Source organism: Chenopodium album, chromosome 2 (genome assembly GCF_948465745.1).
Source record: "Chenopodium album chromosome 2, dcCheAlbu1.1, whole genome shotgun sequence".
NCBI lineage: Eukaryota > Viridiplantae > Streptophyta > Magnoliopsida > Caryophyllales > Amaranthaceae > Chenopodium > Chenopodium album.
In genome coordinates, this window is record NC_137835.1 from 6,146,122 (window position 1) to 6,158,932 (window position 12,811).

The 12,811-nt window shown below is 33.3% G+C and overlaps 1 protein-coding gene across 1 annotated transcript; it reads right to left on the reverse strand.

Annotated features, from left to right (window-relative positions):
• Positions 1–7,203: 7,203 nt before the first annotated feature.
• On the reverse strand, positions 7,204–12,811 carry LOC145594370 (uncharacterized). The gene is made up of 5 exons (XM_081650694.1): positions 12,309–12,811; positions 10,719–10,849; positions 9,097–9,222; positions 8,215–8,342; positions 7,204–7,888 (listed from the first exon to the last, which is right to left on the reverse strand). The coding sequence occupies exons 1-5, from the start codon at positions 12,619–12,621 to the stop codon at positions 7,585–7,587; spliced, it is 1,002 nt and encodes a 333-aa protein (XP_081506820.1). The 5' UTR covers positions 12,622–12,811; the 3' UTR covers positions 7,204–7,584.

The window sequence follows — 12,811 nt, forward strand, 5'->3', positions numbered from 1 at the left end:
AGAATCTCTTGAAATCGGGAGAGAAGCTCTAACCACTTGTGATGTCCCTTACAAAATTTGTTTATTGCTATAATAGAAAGTGTGGTTTATTTAAGTGTTGTTTCAAAGCAGAGTATCTCAATATAATTATATAAAGTACAACATTTTATTTGGAAAACCATAATTAAACTTGTTTATAAATTGAAATAACAATCATAGTACATAATGAATTGACCATTGAAACCCTCAGTTTTTTATATTTCAGCTGACAGTTATAAGCTTACTCGAACTTGAAACCCTCAATTGAAGATGGAGCAATCCATCTTTAAGAATTTGGTGTCTCCTTTTAGTCCCTTTCGCATCAAAGGTACAACAAGAACAATCAAATATCATAGAAATCAAGTATTTCCTTTCACTCTTCAAAAAATTACTCTTCTTTTCCTCTTCCTCTTCCTCTTCCGCGCCACGTATGATGCAAGTTTTATGGTTAATGTCAAACGTAAAATCCTCCATTCCTGGAGTGTCTACAAGAATGTGTAAAACATTGATTGAACCACCATCCGTATTCACAAATTTCTTAATAATACAAGATCTTGTCGAACCAATCATTAGTGGATTTATTTCACAATTTGATGGAGTCAAAGGGTCTGAAAGAAATACAAATATCATATTAGAAATATAATATATATAAATAAATCAAATTAAAAAAAAAAAAAAATCAAAGTAATTTTACTTACTTTCATCAAGACTTGTAGAATCCAATTTACCTAAAATGAAAATATGGATCAATAAACACTTATTTTTAAATAATTACTCTAACGACCTGTTCACAATTACTAAACTGAATTAAAATGAATATTTTATGGGAAAAGCAAATTAGGAGCTGAACTTAACTAATTGTAGCCGAACTAAATTAAGCTGAAATAAATAGGCCCTAATTTGAAGAAAAAAAAAAATTATGTATGTATTCTATTTTCTTACCAAAAATTAGATGATCATCAAATTGATCGACAGCTTTCCCACCTTATAATTAGAAAAAAGAAAATTAAATTAAATTTAGAGTTTATATATGTTGTAAATAGAATGAAATAAAGCACAATAATACCTCTATATTTGAGGATTTGAAGACTCCCTTGTGTCTTAGGAAAGACAAACCTCAAAGAGCCATTAACAAGAGAATGCTTCATTTGAATATCACCCAAATTTGTATCAAGATTTATAACACTTGCATATGCTCTTATGCGTTCAGGAAACTCTTTTATTGATGGAACTTTACCACAAAAACGAATTTGATTTTTCTCCAAATCTTGAGTTATTGTTAACCCATTTTTCGAAACACCGGGCATATCAATTCGAACATGATAGTCTGTATCGATTTGTTTCTCTTCGTAGGCGCCTTTAGGTGAATCATCGTTCACTACTTGGAATGGATGGTTTGGCACTTTAAAACAAAAATAAAACTCGCATGAATTTAGGATAAAGAAAAAACGACAATGAAAATGGAGAAAAAACCTAAAAAAAAAAAAAAAGAATTTTATTGAACCGAACTTATTTTTACTGAACTGAAATTATTTTTACTAAACTGAAATTAATTTTACTGAACTGAATTATTTTTACTGAACTGAAATTATTTTTACTAAATATTATTTTTTTTAAGGTGAAGAGAACAGGGCCTTAGTTTAATTTATTTATTTCTAAAAATTAAGTCATAATTTTAAAAGTATGCCATTTTAAAAAGATAGAGCTTTGGCTTTGTTTCAAAAATAAAAATAAAAAATAAATAAATAGAGCTTTTGACTTTTTTTACAAAATAAATAAATAGATCTTTGACTGATCAGTATCAAACTAATTGATAGATTGAGTTAACAAATTAGCTACAATTTATAACTAACATAAAACAAAGAGGGATATATATCTATATCCTTAAGAATAGGGAGGAAAACCATTTACAAGGAAATCAACAAAAATGTAATTAGTTAAGTATGATATGCATTACAATAAACCAATGTTCGTTCTTATTATTATATTGCATCGTACACTCAAGTTTAATTTTTACCAAATATGGAGTAGTAACGTACATTTCTTTTCTTATGAAATATACACCATTAATTTTTAGAAACTCAAGCACCTGGAAAACAGTTACAAAGTACTACTAACATATTCATGGAAACTAGTCAAAGACCATATCAACACATCAAAGCATAAACCAATTGAAAGAATAATCCACCAAATTAAAACCTATTAATTCATCACAAATTCAGAATAATTAATTGTAAATAAAAATTGTTGAGCAAAATGAATGAATTATTACCTTGGTTATCTGAAGGAGGAATTAGAGTCTTGTTAGTGTTACTGTCATGAGACATGTTGAATCACTGAATTTCTTTTTTAGGGTTTTGACTCTTTATACGGTTATATATTACGCTTTTTATAGATTACAGATACTCTGAATAATAAAAGATATACACAATATTTATTTTATCTTTAATTTTTTTAATAGCGATATACGCCAGTTTTGAAATGCACAATTTTTTGTTGTTGTTGTTGTTTTTAAATTGAAAACGTAACAATATAATCTATATCAAATTCGAAATTTCCTATAATTTAGGGTTAGTTGTTCATTAAATTATTAAAAATTATAGAATATTTTACTAGTGATATTAGGGTAATACAACAAATTTATATATTTGGGTTGAGTTCGAACCGATAGATGTTGGGTTTAATAATTTTGGGTGGGATTCGTATTACGTAAGTTGTTGTATCAGTCGGATTAGAAATACTCAAATATTTAACATGGCTATATATTTTTCTTACTATAGTATAAACTTTATCAAATTCTAAAAGTAAATATTAATTAAAAGAGTTAAGCACACAATTAGGTACTCAATTCTTAAAAATTTCACATTTTAGGTACTCAATTATTTTTATTTTGCTTTTGGGTACTGAGTTAAGAATTCAGGTGAAAAAAATTAAATCAACCAAAGAATTGAGTACCTTGGGTTAAAGAATTTAGTACCCTTGGTTAAGTATGTGGGCCCCACCCGATTAAAAAATTCGCGGGTCAACCCATTTTTTTTCCCTTTCTATTTCTTTATTCCCCTTTTTGCGAGTTAATTTTTTCCCTTTTCTGGAAATTTGTTGCGCACTCCATGACTGTCGAAGAACAACGACACCAGAAGCTTTCTTTGTGCTCGAATCTGGTGAAAACGACACCAAAAGCCGCCATTTTTTTGAGGTAAGCTCAATTTCTCATCATTTATGTGTGAATTTTATATAAATTTTGGATTTTTTGCCCCTTCAATTGGTGCTTGTAATGCAGAAGATCATGCCATGTTTTTTTGCCTCAAATATGCGTATGATGCTGGGCTTAGGAGATTGAAGGCCTCTTCGGATTGCCTTCATCTAATCAACTTGTTGCTGTCTGTTTGATGTTCTAAGCATGGCTAGTTTGTTTGATGTTTGTTGCTTTTCTTTTCAGTCTAGAACTTGTAATAAGGTAGCTGTGGATGATATTCTAAGCAAAACTTTCCCTCAATTTGATTGAGGAGCAGCTGTGGATGGAGGACTGCCCATCTGTTTCTTTTAATCGAATGCCTGCAGGTTTACACTAAGAAAATTTTTTGATGAATTTTCTTACTGTTTTTAATGAATTTTCTGTCAGGTTCATGCCTCTTTAAATAGAGAAACCAACGGCTAGTTTCTTAGTCTAATTTAATACAATTTTTTTTTATAAATATTAATTTTTTAATCAGGTGGGGCCCACATACTTGACCAAGGGTACTAAATTCTTTAACTCAAGGTACTCAATTCTTTGGCTGATTTAATTTTTTTGGCCTGAATTCTTAACTCAGTACCCAAAAGCAAAATAAAAATAATTGAGTACCTAAAAGGTGAAATTTTAAAGAATTGAGTACCTAATTGTGTGCTTAACTCTAATTAAAATAATCAATTGTTTAATACTTTGTTGATAATAACCTTTTGATTAACTTAGAATAAGCTCAAGGTCCCCAACAATACATTTGATTATGAACTTAGAATAACCCCACTTTTTTTTCTATTTTTTTTTTCACATTATTCTTATTAACAACGATGTAAAATCCCATGTATCTTAGTTTACTCCAACAATACATTTGATTATGTCTTACAGCTTAATTTATTGGGAAATTCTCACTAGTAACCACTAACTTTTATTTTTTCTCAGTGGTAAATTGTAAAACTTTTGATTATTAATGGTAATCACCAATTAATAATACTAAACAAATGGTAACATTAATGATAATAAAACATCATTAAACAATTAACTATGGTTAATCTTAGGTTAAGTTACAATAGATTTACATTAATACCCTTCAAATTATTTTAAAAAAAAAACAAAAAAAAATTCCAAACCCCTCCCATCCACCAGCCAACCGCCAGCTCCCCTCCTTTGCCGGCGCTCAGCTCGGCTCGGCTGACGGTGTCTCGACACCTTCCCCCATCGGAGACTCCACCACCGACACCTGAATCCCAAAACGAGCACCCCTCCCCCTGTTCTCGACCCACCCTCTTTCTCCTCTCATCACCACCAAAACCGCTTCTCAGGGACGCCGGAATCAGCCACCTTCCTTGCTCGATTCCCTCTGAAATCCTTCCCCGATTCCCTTTCTTTCCCCGATTCCATCTCCTTCGCCGATTCCCTCACTTTCCCCCGATTTTTGGTTGAAATTTCAATGGTTTTGGGGTGAAATTACCAGCTATTCGAATCGTTATTTGCATAATTGAGGGTATTTTAGGGGGTTTTGGGTCGATTTTGCTCGAAAAGAGGGGTTATGGCTTAGATTTGCTCGAATATGGGGGGTTTTGGCTTACATTTGCTAAAAAAATGAGGTGTTTATGCTTAGATTTGCTCTAGAATAGGGGTTTTTGCTTGGTTTTGCCGTTCGTGTTGGCCGTCCGGAGGTGGGGCAGGCTCAACGCCGATCGACAGAGGGAGGAGGTGGCTGGTGGCTGGATGAGTGGGGGGAGGAGGTCCGTTGGGGCGGGGGATGCGGCGGCTGCTGGCCGGAGGTGTAGCGGGGAGGAGGAAAGATTAAGGAAGAAGAAAGGTTTTCAAAAAATAGGATGAAGAAAAAATTGGTTAGGGGTAACTGTGTCTTTTTGCATCTAATATCTAAACCATAGTTAAGGAATTAACAAATTGCTTAAGTTAAGTTACCATTTGCTTAATAATATTAATTGGAGATTACCATTGATAATCAAAAGTTTCAGACTTTACCACTGAGAAAAAATAAAAGTTGGAGGTTACCAGAGAGAATTTCCCTAATTTATTTTATTGGGCACTTATTAATTTTTTTAGCATGTAAAAAAATTCCTCTCTTCTACAAACACCTCCCCACTTTGGCACTTTCCTATCTCTTCATCACAATTTCACGAGGATAAAAGATTACTATTTTATCTTTTTTTACGGTTGTGGAAAAAGCTTTTTATATATATAAAAAAAATCAAATAAATGTCCTAATATCCTTCGATTTATGAAATAATTCTTAAACTAATCACTTACACTTTCCTAATTAACCCACTTTAAATTTACAAATTACACCCTAATTACACTCCTTAATACAATACAATTTCAATAACTCTATACTTCTCATGCAAATAATAATCAAACTCCTATACATAAACGGATAAACCATATTGTACGTATGTATATATAGACTTTCACCTCTATTTACTTTCGTTCTTACAATTTCATTAAAAAATAATAAAAACTGTTTTTGCAAATTCAAATTCAAAGAATGGAGAATAATAATGATGACTTGTTAACCAAAGAAGAATATAGAGATATAAGGAAAATGGAGAATAATTTAAGTTCATTGGATTTGTTAGCATTGGTTGCTGAGAAAGCTTCTCAAAAATTAGAAAGAAAAGAAAAAAAGGATTGTATTTGTGAAACTTGTATTAGAAAACACCAGCAACCCCTTAGCGACTCCGTCAACGTTGCCTCCTCTTCCTCTGTCCATACTAAACAAGAACACGAAGCGGGTGGTCCTTCAAAGCGGACAACAAGATTAACTATTCGATGTTCACTACCACCAACACGCGATGAATAATTTTATGTGATGATGTAGTTGGGGTGGCTATGCCACGTTTTATTCCCCTTAGTTTTTATTTGCTTGTTTTATTTTTGTTTCTCGGGGCTTCCATGAATAATACGGATAGTTTTTTTAAATTACGTGAGGTACAAGTTCCTTAATTTGTCCTAATTTCCTAAACAAAGACATTCATTTGGTTTCTTAATTTTTTTCTATTTGTTTTGTCGTTGGTTCATATAATTAACATTTAATTATTATTTTTTTTAAAAAATATTTTTGATTTCATTATACCTCTTATATGTTATTAGAGCTTGCAATCTCTGACACGACATGATAACACGATCGAAACTAACACGAACAAGAAGTTACTATGAGAAAAAACGAAGTCGACACGACACAAAACCAACCCAAATACGACCCGTTTAGATAAAGTTGGTCAAATTATTCAATCATCTTACCTTTTACATAGTTTTTAATAGCTCATATTTTGTGAACAAAACGAAATTGACACGACACCAAACGCGAACAAGACATGACTTTTTATTGCCATATAACGCTATAAATTTTTAATCTATATGTCAAATTTTAAAATATATTGTTGATACAAAATTAGTTAGGAATTGATATACTTTTATGACGATTTGCTATCTAGTATGCATGTAATGACTAATAATAATTTTGGTGGAAATGTTTGATTTAATACATTAAAAAATTAAAAATTAGCAAAAAAATAAATTAAATATAATAAATGTTCAAACCCCGTTGGGATGACCTGAACCCAAAACTTTGGGCTAGGGTTGAACATTTCTTGACTCGTAACCTCAAGTGACCCAATCCGAGATGACTCATGACCAGACCCTAATTGACAGGTCTAGTTAGTAAAAAAAATTCTATTAGATTGTGAAGTATACGTAGTATTATTTTAACCGATTAATTTATACGAAGTATTATGAATGGATGTTTTATGTTTGAGCTACTTCCATAAAACTCTAAAGTAACAATTTTATCCTAAACTATTTATATCTATCCAACGTAGTACGACACTGGAACAACGCAAGTCATAACCTCATAACCCAGTACCTAAAAGCACTATTATAATAACAAAGTAAATAAACAAATAAAAAAAACTTTTCGGAAACAAAATTTAATGATATGCAATTTCCAAAAAGTTAACAGCCTTTTACTTTTACAGATCATAATGATATCTAGATGCAGACATGATGTAGATCAGTACATGTGTTACAGAAAGCCACACCAAAGCAAGTTTTACTGTACTCTTGCTTTGTGCATGAAATACGAGTGACTCGGTACAAGATCAGGTGGCTTGATTTATAATTGTATAGTTGTATTACGCTAAAAATATAATACAGAGTACATTGACATTGTCTTGCGCGATGCACTTGTTCATGATCATGCAATAATGTGATGATTCCAACGAGGCAATTTTCGATCAATAAATCTGTCTTCAAGTGCCAAAATTGCTGGAATGAGCTTCCACAGGGAATCCAGCACTTTAAATATGCGCTGTTGAATGTTAGTAGTCTATAAAGAGTTCAGGGAGACCAAGCCTTTTACCATACTGAATTCCTAACCAGCTGACAATCGAAAAGTATGCCATAAGGAAAAATATCCGAGAAAAAATCACCCGATGTATCAGTGAGGTTACCATTACTACTGCAGCTCTAGGAATCAAACATAACAATCTACTACAGAGAGTAAACAAGGCAAAGGAAATCATGGCGCTGAGAAAACCACTAATGACACCTAGTATCACTCCCCATCTCATTAGCTTAGTTTTTAGTTGACCAGATAACCAGGACTGCATCATCTTTGTCAGCCTGTGGTGACAAGAAACGTAGAAGATAAATCAGTATCCACAATTAAAACAACTAAACAAGTCCACGACTGAAAACAAGTCCCAAAAACAAAATAATGTCATGTTATTGTCAGTGGTATACTGGTATGTTGAGAAACCATATAGATTTAATGGTAGATCATAAATAGGTTCATGAAATTGGAATGTCACATCCAAAATCAACTATAGTCAACCAACATATTACTGGTGAAATCATAGGATAGCAGAATCATTGTTATACTGAGAGTAGTACAGATGAAACTAAAAGAAATCAAAGTTTAAATTTAGAAAATCAAGGAATATACTCACAGTATGGAGTATCTTCTCATCATCTCAAACAAAGATGGATCCTTTGCTTGGCAACCAAAGTGACTGTCTTGAAATATCTCAACTTTTGATCGCCCGGAGGTATACCAGCAGTCATAGGTTTTATTCACCTAATCCACCACATAAGAATAGAAATTTATTACAAATCAATGTGCAATATGGATAGTTATTGTTTCCAGTACTCAGTCAGCCTAATGTAAAACATTTGGCCTTTAGGTCTATAGGAACTGGCATAAGCATCCATATAACCTCAAATGAGGCCATATCTTAAAATTGCTTCAGACCATATATTCAAGCAAGTTCATCTGCTTCACATTTTTATTCCACTGTTTTCCAATGCTCATTCTTTGTCTTGCTACTCATTTACATTTCCGAAGTGATAAGCAATCAGAATGTAAAATTCTTGCAAATAACCAAGGAGTCAATCTAGGAACCTTCCACTTTAGGACTCCAAGTCTCCAACAGTACAGTCTCCAAAGTTGAGGCCATTTTTCCAAATGTAGTAATAAAGAAGTGCTCAGAGTATTTTGTCATGACACCTTTTCATCTTCATAATATAAGAAAATAATGCCAAATTTCTCCTTAGTCCCTTTCATCTAGATGATCATTTGCTAATAAATATCAAGTCATTTCCTACATTTTTAATCCACACATAATAAAAAGGGCCATTGCTTTATAGGAACGGGTTAATCTAAGCTTGATGACAAACCATAAAAATCAAGATTATTCCAGTAAAACCAATAATGAATTATGTAGGATTGTAGGTAGATATAAATTCAAGCATTGAAAAAATGGTTGTAGGAGAGAACCAACTATCATATAGGCTTATAAAAGACAGCTGAACCAGAAACCAATAGCAATTACCTTCAGCAAATGCTTAGTCAGCCAAGCAGTAGAAAAATTAGGCCGACAATCACTAGGGAGAGCTTCCTGCGGAGCTTCTGCCAGACCAAGTAACGTCTGACCTGAGAACTGGTCTTTGTATTCCACCTATTATAATGAAGCCGGATTATTGATAGAGAAATACAAATAACTGAATTGGTGAAACATAACTGATCAGTTAAACAATGAAAGTGAAGTATACAATAACTTTCCCGCTACCTCAAGTTCTAAATGGAGTAGCTGTTCTGACAGTTAAATGATTGTCAGAAGATCTACAAGTAAGTTCCATCAAATCAGTTAGCCATGTAGTATCAGCAAATTTACTTACTATACTATTTCAATTCTCCGCCATTTTCCAAGGGGTAAAATAAGGTGACATCACACAGCCAGACAATAAAGCATCAGCGTTTAAAAGTAAGTACAAAGCATAATCATCATATTCATCAACAATTCTATAACTCTAGTCTCTATCCCTGCACAAGAATTCTGGTACTCAAACGGCCAAAATTTCAAGTTTTTAACCCACAGCACCAGCTAGAAGTCCTGTTCTAGTGATAATTATAAATCTGCAAGAGATCCCTATGCAATTATCTATTCTATCCAACCAACTATGATTAATGCAGCATTGCTATTAATCATACCGCTTTCAAGTACAATTTCAAAATTTCCTTCCTCGGTATAGTTGCATCTCATATTGTCACCTTATATAGCTATTGCATAAACCTTTTCTTTATTCTCCTTTTCTCAACCCCAATGAATATATGTGGCCTTCTCTCATCCCAAAAAAGGCAGTAAACAGGATTACAGGAAGCATAAAACAGAAAGGCCCTTATTCTATATTTATCATCCTCTTTCTCTGGAATCTGCGTGGTTGGAAAAGATAGGCAGAACAGATACAACTGCAACCATACAGACTACTTCAGGGAACAACATAAAGGTGGTCTCACAATTCACAAGCTCATCGGGTATGACAACCACGGAAGATAGTGCTTCCCCCGATCATTTAGATATGTAAAGGTGAATGATGATCTACTACTACTAGTAGTCATCATAGGACCTAGATGTAAAAGCTCACACAGCACACTAGCATAAGCACAGAGCAGTTTGGCGAAAGTACCAGTTTAATAATTTATGGAGATTCACCTTAGGAATTAGAAGAAAAGGCAAGCAAGCAGTTGGTTAAAGATTCATTCCAAAACTTGAAGAGTCAACTCTGGAACTGCTGCAAAAACCAAGCAAGCAGTGATTTTAAAGTCAATGTGGGATATCGTCTGAATACCTCATATTAATAGTCACAGACTCACAGGTTATGTCCACGCGGTAGTAAGAACCTTGTTAGAATGCAAGAACCGACTCATACACAGAAGAGCTATGTTAGTTTGACTCACAAAGACTGTCAGACTGGTACTCCATTTAACATGGTTAAGGCAAGGACACAACAAGTTAGGTGAAAATTCCAAGATATATAGCTAACAAGTTACAAGACCATCTCAATTTATTTGCTTTGAGAAGTCACTGATGACTAACAGAACAATGATTTGGATAATAATAAGGACACAGAAGGTTCAACACAAATTGCGAAATGTTTCAGAAAGTAACAAGACCTTAAAAATAGAAGCCCAGTAGTAATCATAACGGCAACGAAATTTCCTTCTTTCAGATGGGTAAAATACTCGCTTGGCCTTATAATTTAGTAGCCCAAGTTCACATATTTTTGATGATCTCAAGTCAACACCTGCAAAAATAACTTAACACATCAATCTGCTCACACATTCAAAGATAACTGCAAACACATAGTACATCAGATTTATTTATTTAATTAATCACCTCAACCACGTCTTAACAAAGCATTTCACTTTCCAGCGATTTTATTAACATAGTTAACAGCCGTACAGCTCAGACACGACATTTCCGCTAACAAATTCTGTTCCTCCATCTCTATTGTTACTAGTTTACTTTTAGTTCCATTTCACTTTATTTTCTCAAAGCATATATATTATGAAAGATGGGTTCCCTTGAGCGGCCCTGAAGATTTGCTAAAGAGGATTATCGACAAGTAGAATGGCCATTTAGCAATGCACTTTGAGCCTAGGTATCTCTCTCTTCCTCTCTAAAAAGCAATCCACCTCAAAATACTTACAATTCACATCAAACATAAAAGTTACTTTTACTACCGGTACAATGTAAGTTCAAACCTTAGACTGACTCTACTATTAAGTATGAAATTTTCCAATAGCTAATCAATTATCATGAGAGAAACCTCAAGACAATCATCAATTACATTTCATATTCTTTACAGGTGTAAAGCACACACTAGTACATTACAACCAGGACAATGGCACCACACCAAGCAACGCAATAATCCACAGTAGCAATTGACTTGAGTTAGGTCTAACTTGCTAATATATAAGCATGTAAACACCCCCGAATCCCAACTCACCCTCCAATAAATCATCATACAACAACCAACAAGTAACGATCACAGAGAGCAATATCCATTATGGTCCTTATTCCACCTCATCAACCTTTAACTTCACACAAATAATCTTTAGATTTTCAGTAATGCAAAAGTTACTCAACCTTTTTTTTTAAACAAAAAACTCTTGCGCTTATATTGACTAGTTAGCCTTGAATTGGACTTTTTCAGAACAAACTTGTCCAATAATTAACTTATCTACTCGTATATATCTTCAACTGAACTTATTAAAATCCGAACTTATCGGCCCTGAAATGAACTTTGTCACCTTATTAAGCCCGAAACTCCATTTACAATGTGAACAAATATGGCCTTAACTTCTATTAAGCACCAACACGATCCCAATCCAAGAAATCCGGGCAATTCGAAACTCCACAACATATAGAATCCTCAAAATCATAATTTCAAAAAAAATAGTCAAGCCTAATTCAGCAATTTCACCAACAATCCATAATTCTGACTAGTAGTATACATCTATATTACAGAAATTTCAAACATGAAAATGAATTATACACATAATTAGTATACTACTTCAACCTAAAATCACTGAAACTTGAGATTTCAGCAAATCACTAGCAATCAAAAGATATACACTAACCTAACTTAACCTATATCACAAAAATTAATAATTGCACAAATTCATAAACAAATTAAAGCTAAAATCACAGAAACAAACATGATGAAAACCCTAAATTACTGGTGGAAAGTTTGAACTTACTGGTGGAAACGATTTTGCATTGAGAAGGAACAGAAATAGGAGGAGGAATTGAGAAATTGGAGAAGAGTAAAGCGAAGAAGCCGAAGGTATAGGAGAGAGAAAATATGCAGATGAACAGAAACCCTAATGCTATTGAACACCGTACTAGTACCATATGATGTGATGCTTTTGCTCTGGATTCATTTGATGATGTTGATTGTGATTCAGATGATGGTATTGTTGATGATGATGATGATGTTAATGGTGATTCGGATGATGTTGATGATGATGATGATGGTGAATCAGAGGATGATGAGGATGAAGATGAATCCATTAATGGAGAATTTTGGTTGGTCTGAATTACGATGAGTGGTGTTTAAAGGAACAACATTCAACAAATGCTGCAGATTATACCACTGCTAACTTACACTAGTACAGTACGAGTTGCTTTTTGGGGGTAAACTAGCTTTTTGGGAAAAATCAAGTTACAAATGATTTTGGCGCACCAATAAATGATTTCGGGA